We start from the raw sequence: 22,934 nt of genomic DNA, 5'->3' as shown, positions 1-22,934 counted from the left end.
AAACTTGCTATAAGGGCATTGTTGAGAAAAAGGGATTTTGTATTTTGTATTTAGGCTAGATATTAGATGTTATTAGGGAAATAATCTAACTTTCTTTCATGTAACTATAGTATTGTGGGTAAGTAGTGAAATGTCCCTTAATTCTTGGGAGAAAATGATACACCTGCAACCTACTCTCAAAGGTCAGCCCAAACAACTCCCCTCTCTTGTCTTTCCTTCCTCTCTCTTCCTCTCTCTCTATTCTTTCTTTTTCACTATCTGCAAAACAAGTTCTACATTCAAATAAATTTGGGAAACACTGTAGACTATAAGCCCTTAAAGATCCAGAATGGCACAGTATGATAGTTTAATTTGTTCTGCAGTTACGAAACCAATTTATTACATTATTGTTTACCAAACTTGTTTGACCACAGAAGTTTATTTTCAGTGAATGATTTTAAGAGCACGTGGAACTGCTCCAAGGAAACTGAACTGAAGAGACTTCCTAACGTGCACTATTCAGTAAGAGGTGACAGCAAAGAAAGTAGCTTTAGAAATGGCTTATATTAATTTTATTTTCCTTGAAACACTTTGTGATTGTCTTGTTAAGAATGAGAAACCAAGGAGACTTTAATTTTTTTACAGGCCATTATTTTTTAGCCTTTTTTATGGAAAAATATTTGGTTTGAGCTTTTTTTTTAAAATTCTGACCACATAGTAAATACTATTTTGTACCTTACTTCTTTTCATTCAATATTATGTTGTAATCATATTTTCACGCCAGCAAATTTTTGGACATACAGGTTCTTCATATATTTTATTGGATTTATAACCTAAATATTTCTTTTTTGTTTGTTTGTTGGAAGGGGAGGTATGCTGTTATAAATAGTACTTTTTAAAAAAAATTTGTATTTGCTGAGGTTATTATATACTTTTTTCTTATTTAGTCTATTGACATACTAAATCATTTTGATTTTCAGAGTTGAAGCAGGCTTGCATTCCCAGGATAAATCTCACCTGGTTGCGGTATTTTATGTGAAAATAGCATGTGTACCCGAAAAGAATGTGTATTCTGCTCTAGTTGGGTGGACTGTTCCACAAATGTTAATTAAGCTTACTGTTGCCCAGGCCTTCTGATCTCTACTGATTGTCTCCTTGTTCTGTAGACTACTGTGAGCATTTTGAATGATACAGTATTACTCTGAGTAATATACTGAGTGAATAGTGTTATGGTTACCCTCCATATAACCAAACACTTCAAATTCCCCCATTTTGTTACCTTGTTTTTAGGGTGGGGCTGATAAGCCAAAGAGTTTTTCTCTGTGTCTCCCTGAACTTCAGTATCAACCTTTCCTTTGTGGTGTAAGTTGCATACAGTCCCCGTCCACTCTCTTGTCCCCTCCCAGTAGGAGGCTGCTGTCACTTACCCTGTGCTTTTCAGTCTGGTGGTGAGAGGCAAGAGGGGGTATGTTCTGATTAAGCCCTAGTGGGAGGTGGCACTGTGTCCCTGGGTTACTGTGACACTGTCACCTTCTCAGGGTTACTGCCCCTCCCCCAGGTTGGAAAGGTTGGTTTTCTTCCCCCTTCTCTCCAGGCTGCAGTAGGTGTTCACCATTTCCCTCGGGGAAACAGTGATTTTTACCTTTCTCCCCGGCATTTAAGGCTTTTTTGTTCCAAAGGAATAGAGAAGAAGGATCTAGAGAGCCTTTCATGTAAACCTTCTCTGCAGTGGCTGCTCTTCTTTCCCCCAAGACTGTACCGGGAATGACAAAGGACCCTGGGCTATCAACCTGTCTTTTTTGTGAGGACTGCAGGAGGTCCTCATAAAAGCCTGAGAGTGGGTGTCAATTCCTTTATATTTCAGACCCCAATATATTCTCTGTGTATGTTCTGTGTTCTCACTAGTTCACACTCAGCCTTTAGCAAGTAGTTGACAGTTGTGGCTAAATTCTTTTTATTAGTGTCCTTCAGAGCCTGGGCCAGGTAAGCCAGAGCTGCAGCACCATTTAGACTTCTGTCTAGCTGGCTGCCCTGCACTGCCTCAGCTCCCTAATGGGTTCAGGAAAGATTACTGATCTACAGATTGTCCCGCATTTATGTTTATTATAAGGATGGGAGTCATGCTTTTCCAGCTTTCTACATCCCAAGTAGAAGCTGGAAGCATTCTTTATTCTTCATTGGGGTTTGAATCTATCATCCCTAGTATATTTATTTGATAGCTTTTTTTTTCTTTTTCAATAAAGAACATCTTTTCCTTATGATGTAGGTGGAATCTGTAGTCCTTTTTAAAAAGATTGCATGAATGCTTAATTCTTTTCCTTCGATTTCCAGTTTTCAAAGTAAGAAGTTAGTGTAATAGTTACCAGTATTACTGAGATTTGAAAGGGCAAACTAGTAGAAAGTCATTTGGTAGGATGACACTTCAGCAGTAGACCACCCAGCACCAATTAGTTTCAAAATGTTCTTTAGTTAAATATATTGGAAGAGTAAATTAAAGAATCAAGATAGCAACTTTTTGTCCTCAGAATTTGCTGTTACTGTATTTCTGACAGTACCTGGCCACACAAGTCCTTAAGCTCATGCCAAGAATAATAATACCAAATAGCTTTTGTAGAAAAAATATCAAAATCCCTGTCATTTCAAGGAGCTTGCACATTAACTTCTATTAACAGAAATCTTGTCTTGTTCTGTTGGCAGTCTCAGCTTTTTTAAACGAGTCCAAGAGGCAGCTGATACCACAATAATAGAAAAATTTTGGAAAAAAGCCATCTTTTTCTTTGAGTCAAAAGGCAGATGCCAACTAGGAACATTAGCTCATTGCATTTTCCCCTCCCCCTTCCCTCCGCATCCATCTATGTATAATTTGTGCCTTTTTTTTTTCTTTTTAATAGCCTGCCACCAAGTTCAGCTGGCGGCTGGATACAAAGCTGTGTCCTTTTCAACTTCTCTCTGTCAGCCTGGAGCATGTGTCCTGGTGAAAGCTGGAAATGCTTCCTGACATGTGGAATAACTTGTGCTTCTTTTCGTATATTCTTCTGAAAGGCAAATGGCCACAGTCACACTTGGCTGTCTTGTGATAATCAAGCAGAGTGGTTATTCCCCCTCCCCACACGTACTGGTTAACCGTATGTGAAACTATGGTGGCATATACTGCAAAGGTCTTGGCTTCAGAGTAAAACTCATTGCTTCTTTGTCTTTCCATCTTTAGGTGTAAAATTGTCAGGGAAGCCATTTTGGAAAAAACATTTGGGTTCAGAATTAATATCTAGTGCTATTTTTGTTAACAGATCATTTGACAGTATCTTGAATCCTGTTTATAAGCATGTGTTCATAGGGATCCATTGAGATACATTTTCAGTTATAATGAAAAGAATTTATTTTCACTAAGTTGTACATTTTTCTTGTTACTGATGCTAAACCAAAGTATATAAATGTTCTGTATATAAACACATCTGTCTTCTCTATTACTGCATGGAAAGTTCTGGGAAAAATTGAATGAATTTCATGTTCTTTTAGTCTTTCATGGTATGGTACAAAGAAAAACGGATGGCAACTTCAGGGGCCTGAATTTGAGTCCTGGATATCAATTACCTTCACTTAAGGTGTGAATCACTCAATCTGATCAGATATCTGTTTAATTTTTTTTTATAATTAGTTGAGTTGGGTACTTTTCAAAACCTCTTCCTTTTCCTTTATTCTGTGGCAACAGACTGGCATGTAGCTAGAAAGGGATAGAGACACAGGGAAATGTCAGGAGTATTGGGGAGTGTTTGATGCATAGAGCTCAAGGCCTTTGGATGAAAGATCATTTCTGGGAGACAAATTCACACAGCCACGTAAGGCTGATCTAACCCGGTAAGTACACGGCTTACAATGGTGGTATCTTATTCAGCTGCATGAGTATATGCATCTTCACTGGCCCAGAGCAGGCATAATGCAGTTGGCAATTTTTAACATACGTGTATGTTCAGGGCTGGTCTGCTTGGCTTTGCAAGAGCACTGCAGGCCAGAAACTACAGCTAATTCGGCGTGACCACTCACTTTTTTTTTTTTTTTTAAGTAATTTGGTGTGTGTTCCCCCAGGAAAACTTCCTATGTAATGAAAAAGTACCATCTGCCAGACTGTCTAAAAACAATTTCATTGCCGAACACTTCCTTTGGATTCCTGGTTCCTACTTGGTACTCTCTCTGTTAGAGATCCTTGTTTCAGTGAGTAAAATTTGATATTTGAGAGTGCATCTAGATGTGAAATTGTACATGTAAGGAAATATAAGGACATACTTTTTCAGATCTGTGAAATAACATGTGAATATCCCAGCCCGGAAGAAAAATAATAAAATTAGTGGACTAGGTTTTGCTGAGGTTCCCAACAGGCAGGAACAGATTTCTGTTTAGGATGCATATTTAAAAATAATAACTGTAGACCAGCTGTTGCTAAAATAATAAAAATAAGGATACACAAAACTTAAACATATGTGGGAAATTGACATTAACAGTTATGTGTGAATTTCTTTATAATTTTTCCTTTGCTGCCTATCTCCACAATCATCATTTATTGAAAGGCATTATTCAGATGCTAATGAGTAGATTTAGCAATGAAAGTATGAACAAAACTCTAATGGATTAATTCTACCCACTCATGTCCCTCCATCCTGCCCCACACACGAAGGCCACTTTCGGGCCACCAAATCTAAAGGTTTCAGAAATATTACCTTGTACATGCATCATGTTTCTCAGAATCATTATTCACTCTGTTACTCAGCAAATCCCTATTTGAGCCCCTTGTATGTGTTAGATACTGGTAAGGATTGCAAGCGACAGAAATGAATAAATCCTATTCTTTACTATCCAACCAACAATATTATTTTTGCTGAATGACAGATTTTCAAGTGACTTACTTCAATTTATTTCACTTCCCCATATTAGATTTGGGAAAGAAACATAGTAACCTTTGAAATGAATTGATCTCTACTTCAGCAACCATGATCCCTTAAGTTATGTAACAATTTTATAGAACATCAAGTTTACTAATACCATGATGTGGATACTGAAGTTATCTATACAGTTTTTAATCTCAGAAATTACTGTATATATATTCAGCGTTTTGTAAGACTACATTTAATTGGAAGAAATTATTAACATAGGCCTGATTAAGAAACTCTTGTCATTTCTATGAAATACATTCGTTTGAAAGAGAAATATCAAATAGTGCTTTAAAATACAGTGGATCTCACATATGAAGAAGTTTCGAATCCTATGCATTTATGTTGAAATATCAAGCAAAACAAAATGGTATCTTTTTTTTATGAGCCCCAAGACTCAGCCATTGATATTTTCAGTGAATCATATTTTCTTTTCTCCTGTCTCTCTTTTTTCTGTTGAGTTTTACTGACCCTTTCCTAAGTACACATCAGAAGTGTGTATGACATCACTTTGCACGGCTGGGTCTTAACATTCCATCTTCAGCCATTAGTAGTAGTATCCTTAAAGAGTCACATTGTTGAGCATATTAAGCGCATAACTGCAGTTTAAATCTTGGGGAGGGACATATTACTGTGATCCTTTGCTTAACTTACTTGAATTTTTTTTACAGTAGATGACAGAGAACGAGACAAAACAACCATTTTCAAATATAAGTGTGATATGCTGGTGCTGAGAGTAACCTTAGACGTTATCATATCTGACACCTGGTTTTACACAATGAGGAAACACACCTGGAGAAATCAAGAGACTTACTATCCTATCACAATCTATATATATATGTCTGTAACTTTGGCCCCAATTACTGTTGACAGTGTCCTGCCCTGGGGATGCAGGTGTGAAATAGGCAGGTTTGAGGAGCCTAGAAGGCACGACCTCCCTGGAAGCTGCTAGACTAGACCCACATTTCCTAGGTCTTGTGAGTCTGCCCTACAGCAGGCCTGAAGCCCTAAGCGAGCTTCCACATCAGCCATCTGGCTCGGCTGCAGACTCACAGCTTCCCCTGCAGCCAGGGGCAGAGTCCACCAGGCCCTTGGAGGTAAGGGAAATGGGACGAAGTGTGAGCAACGCCTCTGATGTGTGTGTGTGTGTGTGTGTGTGTGTGTGTGTGTGTGTGTGTGTGCTCACAGCTGTTAGTTAGCTGTGGCTGCATGGCTCTCTGATGGCTGCATGGCTCTGCTTGGGTTTTGCCAAGGAAATGGGCAGCACTCAACTCCTTTTCTGGTAGCCCTACCTGAATTCCAGGTGTCCCAAGGTGGACGGTGCTGAGGGCCTGAGAGGTGTGATGGTACCGAGCTCATCTATTATGGTCTTTTAGAACTTAGGTGTTGTTCTGGTTAGAAGAGCAATGCATAATCATTGTGGACAATACAAATCAGCAAAGAGAAGACAAAAAATAATCCATAACCCCACCATCTAGAGAAAAGCTACACAGCATTCGAGGTATATCCTTGCAGCTACCCATAATATATGTAGGTACCCAGAAGAAACCACTCCTAAGTGTTTTGATCAACATTTTTCCAGGTCAGCAAGTATTAAGTGCCTCTTCTGGTGGTTACTGTGCTCGGGAGATTCACATACCCACACAGAACCCTATGAAGTAAACATTTGTACTTATCTTCATTATCTTAGATTGTGAAACAGGCACAGAGAAATTCAGTGACGTGCCCAGGGTCACATTTTAAGTGGCAAATACCAAACAAGAGGGCTAGATTTCTCTGTTCCTAGTTGGGATGCTTTCTACATTGCACAGCACAGCCACTACAGAAAAACCATCCGTAGGGCATGGTTTTGTGCCTAGCCCTTATGTAGTCAGCGGGTAACTGAGTTGGAGTCACGTCTGAATTGTCAGAGGTGGATTGGCTGTTGTGATCTTCCTGAATTCAGAACCCTACAAACCAAAGTTGATGTGGCCACTATAGGCAGTCAAGCTAAATTTAGAAAGACTGTATTATTTACAGTATAACAAGGACATTTCTCTTACCAGTTGTCTTCCTTTCCATATATAATTGGCTAAGTTCTTCTGTTTGGTTGGTTTTGCTTTTGTTTGAGCAAAAATTCCTGACAGGAATTAAAAATCATGAAATAAATAGTTTGTATAAGGAAGGAACACCCATGTTTTACAAGAAAACCTGCATCCCAGATACCGCATAGGACACACCCTCCCAGATGCTTACTGTTGACCACCCTAAATAATCTGCTGGGCTGTTATTTGTCTCTACCAAACATTATAGCATATGAGTTTGAAAATACGGTTTTTAACATGCACACTAGCGACATTTGAATTAAGGATTTTTGTTCTGTTAATTTAAATAGGACTCAATTTTTCTTCAGTAGCTTTTCTTTTAGAAGTGATGTGTAACAAAAAAGAATAAATGTGCTCCCATTAAGTGTGCCTTCAGACGTCTGAATTTCACACTGAGCCGGTACACATGACTCTAGCCACTCATTGATAGGAAGTATTTATGTGAGAATTTTCACTGTCATCTACTCTGCGCCATGAAATGGTCCCACTCAGAGCTGCATGCCCTCTTCCCTCCATTTTGTTGTGTTGCTAGTAAGAAAAACCAAGAGTCACACATTGGTTTCCACTTATTATAGATTCACAAATAGCTTTCAGAGTTGTCTGCTCTTGTCACTTGGCAGTCCGCCAAGGATTCAAAAACTATTTATAATTCTGTTGTACTTAGTTATGGAGAGCGAGATGTGAGAGTCATGCCTAATATGTATTTATGTATCTTCATGAATCTCAATTGGGGACCACAGATCTTCCTGTGTCACATCTGTGTTATTTAAATCTGTTTCTGTTGTAATACAGGACTGAAATTGTGCAGTGTTATTAAGATTACTATAAATATTAAGCTGATTAAAATTGCACTATAATCATCTGCTTTGGAAAAATTGCCAGTGACCTCATCATGCCTCCGTAGGACACAGGTTAAATAAATCATGACATAGAATAATACTCAGCCATTAAAAAGACAGAGAAGCAGGATACAAGCAGCATGCTTAGTAGAAACTCATTTATTTTGTAAAACCTGGTGAATATACTATAAAAAAGATTGGGATAATGTTTAATAAAATGCCAGTCATCCTTATTTCTCAGGAATTAGATTATGATAACTTTCATTTTCTTGTTTTGGCTTCACTCCAATTTCTAAAATGACTGCAAAATCATGTAGAACCTTTTCAAAGAAAAAAAATTAAACCTATGCATTGCTAAAAATATTTACTATTAGCCTGGCACTTGTCTGATGCTCTCTAGATCCTGTCTCATAAGGCATCAGGCTGGGTGTTGCAGGGAAGTGTGGAGAAGCCTGTATCTCGGGCGGTCACCGCCAGTGCCTGCAGACTACTGGTGGGGGGTCAGAGTGATAAGGGAGACTGAGCGGAACTCAGGATCCCAACTAGGAAATCTCCAGGTCCTTTTTCTCCTTTTCCTTTTTACTTTATTCTCTTCTTTACCTTCTTATCTCTACTCCAAACCTGCCAGGCTATAGTTATCCCCACACATTGGGCAAGGCAACTGTTCCTATTATTTGTAGCTCACTCTCCCTGGTTACTACAATGTTCTCATTCTTAAGGGTTCCAGAACATCCTGGATGCTGTCCTAGTTTGAGGCTGCTTTAGCACACAGATTGAGAACCATGGTGCCAAGCAGTTCCATTTTGCCCTCCAGTGATAGAATTGCAAGCTTGGTGCACTTTATCAAGTGCCATCCTTCCATATCTACTCCAGTTCATCTCAGCGAAAGGTCGCGTGGGGTGGTTAGACCTGAGAGGTTTGGGTCACCAAGGAAAGGAATCTGGAATGCTTTCTGTGGAAGAGCGCTTTTGTACTGCAAAATACAGTTCTGTGATACAAGAAAACAGTATGGGTTGATTCCTGAATCATTGCAGTCAGGATGCTTTACAAATCAGCCAAATCAACCCAAAACCCAGCACGTTTTTCATTTTCAGCTCAGTGAGACTAAAAGGAAACAGTTCGCTTTTGGCTATGGTGATGCTGAAATAAAACGTAGCTGGCCCATCGACATTAAGGGAGATAAAGTGTTTAATAAGTGTCTCCTGGAAGAAGTGACATCTGTATAGAACACCTGCTGTCTTCATTATAACTTTAAATAAGCTGGGTCTCGGGGGGGTAGCTGGGCCCTTCTCCTGGCACACTGTGCTGTGACGGAGATAAATTTTAAACCACAAGTAATTGTCTGTTGTGGAGAGGGTGCTTTTTGGTGAGACGTGTTGGAGTGAAGAGGGAAATAAGCCCCTGACTTCGATAACTCAGGCCCAGCAAGACCTATTTTGAGCATAACTTTGACACTGTGACACTTATCAGGTTATGACCGTGTTTCCTACCCCTTGTTGTAGCTCTTATTGTTTGCTAATTTTCATTTTAATGTTTTCTCCCTCACAGACGCATGTAGACAGTTCTTCTCGGTACGTGGGCATGGCCGTCTAGTGGGATTCTGGATTTCTCTGTGTGCTTTGAGGAAGGGGTCTGAGTAGTCGTTGAGCAGTGCCTGTTTTGAGGGCTTGTTTTCTGTTCTGTTTTTGCTCATTACAGTCCTGCATGTAGACACAGGGGTGGCTGGAAGTGAAAGAGCCCCAAGGAATGCCTTTCTGGGAGTCCCTTTTAAATCTGTTGCCATTTTGGCAGATTACAATCTAACCAAGAATGATTTCCATAAGCAATGGCTGTAGAAAACTTTGTGGCCCCAGAAAATTATATTTAATCAGCAGTGTGGTTCATCTTATTAGCCTGAGGAGAACATAACTCACCACCAAATTCTCCTGTATTTACAGATAGGATTGTTTGGAACCAATATCGAAACATCTACTGCTTTTTTAGTCGTGTGAACCTAATGCATCGTTCCCCTGCAGCAGCAGCCGTATGGGTGGTGTGTGCTCTGGATCTCTCAGACCTTGACACCAGACAAGGGGGACATCTTCAGAGTTAATGAGCAATTAGGATGTTCTTTCCTGTCAATTAACTGACAGAATAATGAGATCGAATGAGCTCTGTCCTTAAAAATACCCAGATTTGTACTTTCTAAAATGCATGCCTTTCACTGCTGTTTGCAGTTACAGGAATAGATAAACAACTACTTATGTGAAAATAAATTAAAAATTGCACCTACAGCAAACAAAAGAGACAGATATATGGACAGGATGCCATGTATTCTAAACTCAGAATTCACAGATTTTCCTCCCAAGTGGCTGTAGTGACCTTTTAACATCTGCTGTTACCTTAATTGTCTTAGAGATTGGCGGACAAAATATTGAGGTAGTGAGAACCTTTTCTCATATGAATGAATGCATCATATCTAAGTTTGGGGCAAACTGGGTAATTGATCCTAAATTTGAATTAGTGGGTTCCAGAGCACGGCCCATTCTCAGGTTTGGTTTTCCTCTGATTGTGATAAGAAGTTAGTGAAGGGTTTGAACAGAGTGAGTGAGGGCAGAAGAGAAAATGGATAAAGACTTTGAGATTCAAGGATGGCCTGTTGGAGGAAGTAAACTGGTTGGGGTTGCAATATATTTTTCAGTGTGGGGGCCAGACTGGCAAGATAGATGGGAATCAGCTTGTGAAAGGCCCAATATGCTGTACTTGAGCCTGGGGATAGTGGGAACCATTGAGAGTTTTAAAGTAAGGGAGCAATGAGATCAAATCTGAATTTTAAAATCACTCTCCTATATGTGTGGAGATTGGGATAGAATTTAGGTGAGTCATAGCATATAAGGCACCATTGTAGGTGACCTGTGTATGTGTGTTTACGTTTGTGTGTGTATGCAAGAGCATATACGTGCATGTGGGCTCACTTAATCCAACAACCAGTGGGGTTAGTTTTACTAGTTACCCATTTCAGAGAAGAGGAGACTAAGCCCAGGGAGGCTAACTGAGGTGCCATAACTAATCAGTGACAGAGCTGAGACTCAAGCCCAGGCAGTCTTGGTGCCAGAGTCTATGTGCTTAATCATTGCATTATCTTGCCTTCCATATGGTATTGATAAGGCCAGCATCATCACAACATTTTGATTAATTATTTAATAATATAATTAATACTATTAGTATTCTACTAAATTCCACTAGTACTTTGTAAACCTTTTATTTTTTTTTTGATATTCATATACTTTCCTCTTGGAATGAAATTAGAAATTTTTGGTGAATTAGAATTCTGTTAAATATTCTTCAAAAAGTTTCAAATCAAGTTTCTCAACCAGAGGTTATTAATGTCTTCTTGGTTAGCATCAGGCTTCCGTATGGGAATGTCATGGGTTTGTGTTTTCAGGGCTTTTAGCACGAAAGTCCAGGGAATGAAATCCTGAAGTTTTCCAACCCAAAGGTAACACTCAACTAACTGTAGGTAAAATCTTCCAGTTCAACAGAAAGATAGAAAAGGTGGCATTAAGAATAAAGAGGGAGTGGACTTTTATGAAAGATACAGCTCACTGATGGTCAAGGAGAACTAATACGTTCACAACTGTTAATGCCCTCACTTGATTTCTGAAAACAAAAGTAGTTGTTGTTGGCCAGGGTGTTTCAGTAAATGCATGGTGACTGAGTGCATTGACTTCTAAGGTATTGCATGATTTAATTATTACAAGGACTGTAATTCAGAAAAGACCAAACATATCACTGACTAATATTTGTTAAGTCATTAGAGGTGTTTTGGAAATTTTTAGTGGTTCTCAACATTGGCTGCCTATTAGAATCATGTGGGGAGCTTTTTAAGCTTACAGATGCCTTGGCCCCCCAAAAAATGAGAATCTGCAGCCAGTAGGGTTGAGGGGAGGGAGTGCTTGGGCCCTGGGATTGCCTTGTGAGCGATGCAGGCGCTTTCCTTAGTGGGAAGCTTCCCGAGGGCCCGGGAGAGAGGCTCCGTCTGTCTCTGCCTCACTCGTAAGAAGCTCTGGCAGAGGACAGGGGGCACTTTTTTTTTTAATTGGAGGTACAGATAGTATCATATATTTCAGTAGTTAGCCTAGGTTTCTAAATCCTTTATAATTTTTAGAATATGGAAAACCCATAGTGTGTCAGATATGAGCAAAGTAGCCACCCCATTCCCCCCAAATAAACAAAGACCAAGTTCTCTGCCATAAGGAAACTTAGTCAAGTGGAAGGGAGAGGAAGGGAACTAGTAAAGCATCAACAAAAATGGCTATTATGTTGCAGAAACTGTGTAAAAGTGTTAGTCTAAGAGTCTAAAAATTATGTGGGTGAAACTATTGCTAATCAGAAGGGTGACTGATGGCTGGGAATGTTTAGGGATGGATGGGTTGGGATGGATAGAAGGAAGGATGCTAGATGGTTCCCTAATATGTCTCTGTGACAAAAAGGAAGTCATTAAGGCCAACTTACATCACATATGAGTGCTTTTTGGAAATCATTCAATAAGAAATGTAAAATAAAATGTTTTTTTTTGTGTGTGTATTCTGTTCTCTAGCTTAAATCTTTACGGATGAGAAATGTTAAAATAATGCAGTGGATTTTAATGGTTATTGCTCATAGTGCTTTATTATTATTTTGCCTTTTAACATGTTTCTTATTAGAGAGGAATGAAATGTTTTCAGGCTTTTCAGTGGTTAGGAAAGTTGCAATTCATGAGAGTACCAATTAGAGATGATTATAACCTGACAAAACGGCTGTGCCATTTAAGGAGAGCTCAGTTGACACTTTCAGAGACTGTAAAAGTGTTAGTCTAAGAATCCTGTGGCAGCAATTTGGCCTTGTAAGAATTACCCAGAATTCTTATCAACATAGTTAGTCCTAGGGTGGTGACTCTGTAAGGGCTTTAGGAATGACCTGGTCCTGACCAGCTTGGCACTCTGCACCTAGAAAGAGAGGTGGGTATTGGCTAGACCCACACAGCTTGTCCTTTGCTAAGCACATCCTTGGAATCCGCATCCTTACACCCCCCCGTTTAGAGCTGTTTCTACCATGTCACCTGAGTGCATTTTTAAGCATAGCGTGTAATGAGAAAATGAGTTTGTCAAAGAGTAATCACATTCTGTCCAGTGCTAAAGATCCCCTACTACCATAGAGGATGGTCAGCCAGATCCTTTGGTAACTACATTTGCTTTGAGAAGTATCTAGTGAGCAACTAGAGTTAGGTGGGATGGTATCTCCTTTAAAATAAGTTTTACTGGGCTCTAGGAACCAGTTTGCAACAGCTTGCCTTCTGATATGTCATCAGGAACTCCAGTGGATTTTCAGTTACTTGTATTCAACTGAGCTTTCTTGCAAAAGGATCCAGGACATCCTTCATCTAGAATTTCCTTTTTATGTGTTATAATGCTATACTTTTTTGGCTAGATTGATTTTTAGGGTATTGCATGATTTTTCAGACAAAATTAGGTGTCACGAACTTGACATATTTTATTAGTTGTCTAATTTTATGACTTCTTTGAGAAATGGATTTTCAGTTGGAATCAATTCTAATATCAACATCTTGCTGTATTCAGGAATAGATCTTTGCATTGGGAGGGACCTTAAGCAGATGCTCTCTTTAATGATTCCTAAACTGCCCCATGCAGCGTCCAGGCAGCGGACCGTCTTCATTCTGCCAGACATATGAGTCTCTGGGAGGACCTTGTGAAATAAAACATAGAATGAGAAGAATTCTGTCTTTTGTGGACCTGTGCCAAGTTGGTACTTAAGGGGATTAAAATTGAAATGACTTAATTAATTGACCTTCATTGAGACTTATTTTATGACAGTTATTTTATGGTTATTGTCAGGTACAGTTTAGCCAACCAGCCAGAACATGCTCTACCTATCAAGAATTTGATAACCATGTTTTTTAGTGTATGTAAAAGGGGAGAAAGTAGGCAGAAAGAGCCTAGAGTCTGTGTCCACTTCAGTCAGTAATGAGGCCTTCGCCACCTTGCTCTCCCCTTCAGCATGGGCTCAGCTTTGCTGTCAGGCCCCCATTAGAATCCCAGCTATTGTCCTTCTTCAGTGAACAAAGTAATTAAGGGATTGATGGGGATTTTGTGGCTGGGGAACTGTCCCTCCTTGAGGGGCTGTGGTGACGGCCTCCTGAGACAGTGGGTGCAGGACACCTGGCGCGGAGAAGGCGTTCAATACCTCTCGGTTCCCTGCTCTCCTCGTCCACTTGTTTTCTCTCTCCACTTAACTTAGGTCACTTACTAAAATTTTTCTTTTAGCATTAATTTCAGTCAATTTCAGAGATTTCTCCAAAGACGTAACAGTGGTAATGAGAACTTGAGCACTAACATGTAGCAAGCCCCTCGTGCGGACCAGGCACGGCATGTCTGCGACATGCTTTTCTTTTGCCAGTACTCTTCACAGGAACTCATGAGGCAGGCCACAAGTGAGCCTTTGAAATCAAATCTAACAGAGTCGAGGTGTCAGTCCAGGCCTGTCTGACTCCAAAGCTCTTAATCACTCTGCATATTTCTCCAGGGATCTCCTTCTTGGAGGGCTCAATCCTCTAGCTCTCCCCCCATCCCTGGGGATGATTTTTAGGAGAACAGAAATAGATTGTATGGAGCTTGTGCCATGCACTGGTCCGAGCCCCTTATGTGTATTAACTCATTTAAGGCTCACCACAACCCTTCACAACTTCTAATGCTATCCCCACTTTTCAGACGAGGAAACCAAGGCACAGAGCAGCCAAATCCACTTACCCAAGGTCACATAGAGTAAAACTGGCTTTCAAACTCTGGTTCTTAATTCCCCAGCTGTCTCCCTTCCACTTAAGGAGTTATTAAAATTTAATAGGTCTCAGAGTAACCAAAGAAAAGACAGGCGCTCCTGCTCACCTTAACCATCTGTCTTGCCTGACGGTTTCAGCCCCAGGCAAGTTCACTGTGGATTCCATGAGACCGAGAACATTCTTTTGGTAAGAGGGTTTAAATCTAGCTTTATTCTCACTGTGGTAGGTTGAGCACTAGAATTACATCTGTATCCAGCAGTCTGCAGGTGCATAATCCACCTCCATCTCTGCCTCCGCCCAGAGCTCTGGATAGAGCTCTTTCTACAGTGACTCAGTCAGTAATAGCTCATTCCCTCGGGGTATGAAAGCAGTAGCCTAGCAGTAAGCCAATTATATCATCAAGTAGTTTAGGGTCAGGGGAGGATCCTGGCCAGAGGAACTTCAACTTTCCCCACACCGTCCTGGCTACTCTTTGCAGTTTTTCCAATAACGGATAGAATTCCTTCCTTATCCTAGCTACAGTCCTTTGCAAGTCGTGATACATTGGCTATTTCATTCAAAGGCTAAACTGAGACTAATGCCTAAGCAAGGAAGAACAAATAGAAAATTCATTAACTGGGAATCTATTTACAGCCAATTCCCAAGGCTCATTGTGAGTCGGTACTTCTGCATCACTTAGAATTGCTAATAAATGAAAGTCTCTGCATTTCTTCAAGAGTCTTGATATTTACAAGTCTCATACTTTACCATAGGAAGCAGCTTCAACAAGCATATTCATGTGTTGACAGTTCTAATTAATACAAGTAATTAGTCCTGACAGTAGAACTGTGAAAAGAAGACCCATTCATAAATTTGCTAATTATGTTACTCTGCTCAGAATTTAATCTCAGTCTAGTCTTTAATCATTTCTGTGTATGAGCAGAAGACCATCTTACTAAATTCTTCAGACTTGCATATTTATTTCTGAAGAAATTTTGTCAAAATTAATTTGTCATTGGATCTTAATGCTCCAGGATGCAGGAAAGAATAAATCAGAGAATGGGAAAAGCCAGGCAAGGAAGGAAGGCAGAAGTCATCAAGTGTGTCTGTATGCTTTCTTACATATTGAGATCTTGTACATTTTTGTGTACTTTAGATACCATTTCTGAAAAGTAAAGTGGTTTTCTTTAGGCTGTTGATATGTTTATGTCACAGAAAGTTTGAAGATGGTTTGTTAGTTATTATGACCCAAAGCTGAGCCCTCCTTTCTCTGATGTAAAAAGCCTAAGTTTTTAAGGATGCTTGTTCTAGAGCAGGTTCTCAGCCTTAACATTATTGACATTTTGGGCTGGATAATTCCTTGGTGGCATGGGGTGGGGCTGTCCTGTGCTTGGTAGGATGTTGAGTAGCATCTGGCCTCCACCCACTTGATGCTGGTACCCCTTCTCCCCCAGTTGTGGCAGCGAAAGCTACCTCCAGACATTGACAACTGTCCCATCATAGAGATGGCAGTTGCAGGGGGGTGGGGACAAAATCACCCCTGGTTGACAAGATTAAAAAGTGACAAGATTAAAAAGAATCAAGTGAAACTTTTGTATAGGGCACTTACGTGGAATCAGCTGTAGTGAAATCAATAAAACATCATTTAGAAGTAATTTAGTGGTATGAAATCCAGATTTGGAATGATACTCCTTGAGTTACATCACCTCCCTCTTACCTTGTCGATGTCATGCCCCTTCTGCTCGATAGGAGGGAAGCTGTATCTAAAACCCCTTTGCCTCTTGTGTGAAATACACTGGTGACCTTCGAGTTTTTGCGTACTTGGCTGCAAGGTGTTCCTGGTCCCCCTTTCCAGTTTATTAATTCCTTCCCTACTTGTCATACTTTCCTCCCTGCCTTCTTAGATTTCTGGTCCTTTGTTTCAGTCTCTCTCTTATAAACACCTTCCACACCCTTGCTGTTCAGTCCTGCTGCCACCTATCTGGAAAAAAGATTTGGATGAGCCCAGACACTAGGCTTCTCAGACCCTGCATCTGACAGCCAAGCCCTGCTGGAGAGCGCGACCCAACAAAGCAGACTGAGTGTATTATAAACGTACACGAGCGTCTCGCCTGTCCTGGATTCCCCAGAGGAAACGGAGTCTACCTGTGGATGATGCTGTCAACCTCCCATCAGGGAGACTACAAACTCCCTCGCACCTACCAACCACCCCGCCCCGCCCACCGCCCTGCCTGCCCAATACGTACCTCATCCCTTCTGACAGCTGGGCTGTGAGGCCTCCTTCCTCTTCTCAAAAGCTAATCCTTCACCTCTCCTAATTCCTCAGGAAAATCTTTTGTTACGAATTATCCCTTTCTCCTTTCTGCCTTCAGCCTTTCAGTCTCTACTGGATCCTTCCTGTGAACATTTAAGCCTGTACTCATCTCCTTCCTCCCTCCTCCTAAAAGAGAAACCAGTAACACATTGCCTTTCAGCTACCACCCCTTTCCTTTCCATTACATTCTCCAAAGAGTGGCTTATTGTTTCCTCTTCGTGACCCATGTTACTGCCCCCATTATTCTAATGGAACAGTTCAAGCCAGGCTCCCCAGTAACCTGTGTTGCTAAGGCCTGGGGTTGCTTTTCTTCCCTAGACTTACTGAACATAACTATTCATTCCTTAAAACTATGCCTTTCCCCTCCCTTTTCCGCAATGCCTGCCCTGCTCCCCAGCTTTCCTACTGCCACTCTGGCCCCTTTCCTGGCTCCTTTGCAGATTCACCCCCTTTCCTCTACGTTTGAATATTGATTTTCCTAATAACTTCATTTTGGCCCTCATTTCTTCTCCAAAGGCTCTAGTTACTATTTGTATGCCAGCTACTTCCAAGTGCATCTCCTCAGCTCTCTCTCTGGGCTCACTGAATTTGTATATAAACCTGCTCAAGGACACCTCACATGCAGATGCACAAACCTGGATGTGCAATACCTTTCTGCCTCCCCAGCTTGTTCCTCATCAAGGGTTGCCTCCTGGAAGTTTTCAGTAGCCAAGTCCTCTTGAAGCTAACTCAGTATGTCTCAAATCCTTCAGTTCATTCCACATCCGCTAGTCTGAGCCACTGTTGTCTATGCCTGGATGGTAGGAGGGAGGACAGAGAGGTAGGAGAGCCGGATCGCATGGGGCTTTCATGCCAGTCTAAGGACGTCGGTTTTCTCTGAGATGGGAGCCATTTGAGGCTTGTGAGCAGAGGAGTAACATAATTTATCTGAACTTTTTTAAGGACCACACGGGCTGATGTGTTGGGAATGGCCTGTGGGGCAGCATAATGGGTTGAATGGCGATCCTCAGAAGAACTCAGCATGTGACTATATTTGCAGTAAGAGTCTTTGCAGATGTAGTCAAGGTAATGATCGCAAGATGAGACCATCCTGACTAGGGCTGGCCCTGAACCCAGTGACAGGTGTCCTGATAAGCGACAGAAAGGAGAGGGTAGACACATAAGGATAGACCACCTGAAGGCAGAGGCAGAGAGCGGGAGCAGGAGGACCGGTCAGGCGGCTGCTGTGGTGGCCCAGGCGAGCAGAGCAGCCCCCGGCTGCAGTGGAGGGGAAGCAAAGACGTCCGCTTCCAGGTACGTTTTGAAGCTACAGCAGGGGAGTTTTTGATAGAATGGTTGTGATTATGAGAGAAAAGAGAAGGGGAAAGGGGACCACAGCTTTTGGCTGAGGATCCCTGGGAAGTTGGGCTTCCCATTAATCTGAATGTGCAGAAAGAACAGATTTGCAGGGAAAAATTGGAGTTCAGTCTTGGACCTGGAAAGAGTGAGAGGCTAACGAGGGCGCCTTGTAGGGATGGTGAGTAGGTGGTTTGGTATGGACCAAATGGTACCTAAGGTCTGGAAAGAGGACATACAGTTGACCCTTGAACAGCATGGGTTTGAACTGCATGGGTCAAAAATACACAGATTTTTTTCAATAAATATATTGGAAAATATTTTGGAGACTTACAGCAATTTGAGGCAACATTTTCTCTAGCTTACTTTTTGGTAAGAACACAGCATATAACAAAAATATGTGCAAATTGACTGTGTATGTTTTCAGTAAGGCTTCCAGTCAAGAGTAGTTTAGTTTTTGGGGAAATCAGAGGTTATACATGGATTTTTTACTGTGTGGGGGTCAGTGCCCCTAATCCCCGGCCAGCTGTATTTGGAAGTTGTCCGCATGGTGTAAATTGTATGCATTTCATGAAACCGGAGGAAATCTCCCAGAGAGTGAGTGTAGACAGAGAAGAGGGTCAAGAACTGAGTGCTCGGGTCTCCAGCATTAAACTTGGAGAGAAAAGGCGGTGCCAGCAAAGGAGAGACCGGGAAGGAGGGTAAAACAACCGAGTGGAAGAGAGTGTGGGGTCCTAGGAGACAGGTCAGGGACCTTCCCAGGAGGGAGGAGGGGCAGCTGTGCCATACACCCCTGAGAGTCCTCACGGGATGAGGCTGAGAAATGAGGCGATGCAGAGGTCAGCAGCAGCCCAGACGAGAACTGTTTCAGGAAGTGAACAGTTGCTGGTTCAGTATAAACTGCTTTCGTCCATTTTTCCACCATAGTTAAAACAGAGGCTCTGCGCTTTTGAAGGCTTTGAGTTTCCTAATCCCCCAGACCTCTACCCCTGTTAAAGGATTAAAAAGAATGAATATGAACTACATGGGCTGCATTATACTGCTGGGTTCCCTAACCTTAGTTAGTGTTAAGTAAATAAATCCCTGATGTTTCTCATCCTGGACCCACAGAGAGTTGCCCATGTGAGAAGCAGCTTGGTCAGAAAGCAGTTTTTGCCTTTGATTTTGGCCATCTGGCCTTGTGCTTTTCAATGTAAGGCTAATACGTGACATTGCTCTTTTCCCTGCCTGTAGTACCTGACTGTGTGTGGAAGAGCTTCCCTAGGGGTTCTCCTCAGTAGCTCTAGAGCAACACTGTCCAGTGGGTCCGTCTTCAGTGATGCACACAGTCGGGTCGATATCTTCAGCATCTGATATGCCAGCCACTAGCCATACGTCCTGACCACTTGGAATACGTAGTGAGTACAACTGAGGAACTGAATTTTTAGTTTTACTTAACTTGAATTCCCTTAAATGTAAATAAGTTTAAATTATACCCTACAATGAATACTAGTTTAAACAGTGCCTGACTCATAGAAGGTATCCTAAACTAAGTATTTATTGAATTAATGAAGAGATTTACATCGATGAGGCTAGAAAAGTGTCTAAAGTTAAGAACTCTTATCCCACCTATGACTTTCTGCACATGATGACTGTTTGGCCCTCATGACAACCTATTAGTAGACTTCCACTTTTCTGATCCATAATTTCACGACTCATTTTAGGAGAAGCCATTGTGGGGATAATTTTTTACTCCATCTCTTAATAAATTTTAATTGTTATGGTGCTAAGAAGATAACCCTTGATCCGAAGTGGGTGTGGTATATGCCCCCTGCCAGGGGACATTTAGAAATGTGTCTCTGGGGAGCTTTTTGGTTGTCATAAGACAGGGGTGGGGGTGGAGAAGTTACAATCATCATCAGTGACTCAGGCACAGGGATGTTCAGTTCTCTGCGTGCACAGGACTGTCCTGTGTGAGGAGAAACACAGTAACCTGTTAGGAGGTGATAGAACTATCTCCTTGGTGAAATCACCTCCAAGACTGTGACTCTCCTTTGCTAGTCCTATTTCTCTCTCTGTGAGCATTTGTGTCATATTTATTTATTTCACACAAAAAAAGAAGCACCCTGTGTCCTGCTCTTGCATAATTTAATTCTTCTAGCTGTGTGGTTTACAGGGATGTCTGAGATAGGAGCCTGCCTACAAAGAAGTTACAGTACCAGCAATAAGCTAGAAATGGCTTAAGAATTGTATTCCAGGTAGGAACACAGAGGGAGAATTACCTGGCGAATCAGTCAAGGTTCAACCAGAGAAACAACCAGTATGAGATAGATATTAAGAGATTCATTGCAAGGAACTGGCTTATGCAGTTGTGGGGCTGAACAGGCAAGTCTGAGTTCTGTAGGACAGGCCTTTGGGAAGCATGGTTTGGAACTCTTAGGCATGTGCTAAAGCTGCAGTCCACAGGTGAATTTCTTTTTCAAAGGAAGCCTCAGTCCTGCTCTTAGTACCTTTCAACTGACTGAATCAGGCCCACCAGATTATCTAGGATAACTGCCCTTAAAGTCAACTGATGATGGACCTTCCTTAATCACATCTACCAGATACCTTCACAGCAACACCTCAATTAGTATTTGATTAAATAACTGGAGACTGCAGCCTAGCCCAGATGACACATAAAAAAAGACTATCAAACTTAGAGTTTGAGTATTCATGAGTCATGTCTTGAAAGATGGGGAATTTGTTCTGGTCCTTGAAGAATGAGAGACTCTAGTAAGTGGGGACAAAAGGATCAGTCTAGAGAGTGTGACTATTAAAAATTAATCAAAACAAACCATAAAAGATGCCAAGACAGGAATGTACGACTAGTGCTTGCGAATGGCCTAGTTGTTGCTGTATGACCTTTCTCTGAACCTCAGCTCTCAGCTTCCTCATCTAAAAAATGGGTTGAATACTTGTCATGGCTGTCCCCAAGAATGGTATGAGGTGATAGAGGGTGTGTTTTGGAAACAGTAAAAGGTATTTATAGTAACAGTCATGGTGGTAGTATTTGTGTGTGAAGTTTGTGTGGTCAAAAAACAAAAAGGGCTGGACAGGTAATACGGAGCCTAATTACTATAGGCTTTGTCTGAAATTTGCATCTTTAATTTGGAAAAAGGAGTTGGGGGAGGTGGTGTTCTCCTGAAGTTAGTTCCCACTGGATTAAAAGGAAATAAAAAGTTATCCAAGTGCAGCCATACCGAACGGCCACAAAGATTCGGGTGCCATTTGCAGTGGGCCTAAGAAGGCTCAACCATTTTCCCAGAAATAGACTCTATTTTTGATGCTTGTGATATTGGGGGTGAGGTAGTCATTTATTATCAACCTACTGAATATTTGGCCTAAATAGGGAAAGAGAGTCAAACCATTTCCAAGACGTTGTTCCAAGTTTCTTAGGTAATGGCCACTGTAGCCAATGGATGGAGTCACCAAAGAGACGCTGAAAGGGAGTGCACTTTGACAGGTATCTCCCTTTTTCCCCAGAGTCGTGCTCTACACACCAGGCTGATTCTGCCAAACAGGTCCCCCAACCCCCAAATTTTTTGAGGTATATGCATTTTGAAGGAAATTTATTCATATGTTTCAGAGTCATTTCTGCCTCAGTCATTAAAATGTTATTTTATAAATGTGACTTCTTGTTTGAAGTTGTTCTAAAGTATTTTTAGGGAATCTTCATTCTGCCTAATGCTCAATTTTTCTTGTTCTCTTGTTTTATTTAAACACCTTGTATATCATCTTAACACACGGCCTGTGGCGGACACAAAGGAAGTGTCAGAGCCAGAGGAGGGGCTAATCTAACACAGTTGAAGCAGCCAGTTTCTGTTTGCAGAAGTTTGTAACTGTTAATCTCTCTTCCGTTTTTTGTGCTGCATCCTGGGCTGCTTGTAACCTGCTCATATCCCTCCACAGCCCTCTTCCACTCCGCTCCCCAATAGAGTGCCCAGAAAGAAGGGAAAAGAGAAAACAGACAAATAATGGAGCCATATTGCCTCCTCGGATGTGTCTATGTGCTAATCCATGTGATCCTTTCTTTCCAAAACTGAGTTCATCTTCCCCTTTTACCCACTAGCCTTGCCAGCTGGGAGTACTAAGGTGTTTCATAAAATGTCTACAAAGGAGAGAAGTAAAATTGCCTTCAGGAGCAGCCTACAGCTTCTCATTCTCAGGGCCGATGCATGGTGGTGTCTGCTTAGGGCTGAAGCTAATCGGAAAATGGTTTCATTTTTTACCAAAGTAAGCTTTTTTTCTTAAACCTCTGTGTCTCTTTGGAGTCTCATAATATGGACCAGGTTTTATTCTGTACATAAAGCACCCTGTTTATGAGTGTCTGTCCATCAGGAACATCTGGTTGCAGAAAGGCCGCAGGCAGCCTCTGTGTGGGATGTAGTAGAGGCTGATGTCAGTGCTGCAGGCAGGGCCCTGCTCGGGCAGCTGGTACGGCATCCAACGTAGGAAGACACATTTAAGCACCTGGAGGAACATAGATGTAAGGGGTTAAAACTTTCTTTTCTTCTCTTTGAGCCTATGACACACTTTCCCATCTTTTTTCTTTTTCTAATTTGGTCCTCAAAAGTGCCCTGAAGGCTATGGCTTCTGATTTTTGATTGGTAGTTTTTTCACAATGAAACAGGCTCAGAGAGGTTACTTTCT

At 41.4% G+C, this 22,934-nt stretch overlaps 1 protein-coding gene across 8 annotated transcripts in view; it reads left to right on the top strand.

Moving 5' to 3' along the window:
• The window catches only part of RHBDD1 (rhomboid domain containing 1), a 118,128-nt gene that overhangs the window by 71,826 nt on the left and 23,368 nt on the right, over window positions 1–22,934 (top strand). For 5 of the 8 annotated variants that reach the window (XM_017660509.3, XM_036997794.2, XM_036997793.2 and 2 more), the window contains exon 8: window positions 2,871–6,058. The exons of 1 other annotated variant lie outside the window; for it this stretch is intronic. In XM_017660509.3, the coding sequence (XP_017515998.1) occupies window positions 2,871–2,977 (107 nt within the window). In that variant the 3' untranslated portion in view covers window positions 2,978–6,058. Of the gene's footprint in view, window positions 1–2,870; window positions 6,060–19,499; window positions 19,664–22,934 lie in introns of those variants that run through there. 2 more of the 8 variants (XR_012123486.1, XM_017660516.3) reach the window with 2 other exon arrangements.

Source organism: Manis javanica, chromosome 12 (assembly GCF_040802235.1).
Source record: "Manis javanica isolate MJ-LG chromosome 12, MJ_LKY, whole genome shotgun sequence".
Lineage (NCBI taxonomy): Eukaryota > Metazoa > Chordata > Mammalia > Pholidota > Manidae > Manis > Manis javanica.
Note: the sequence above shows the minus strand (reverse complement) of the source record. Positions and strands in the feature narration are given on the sequence as shown.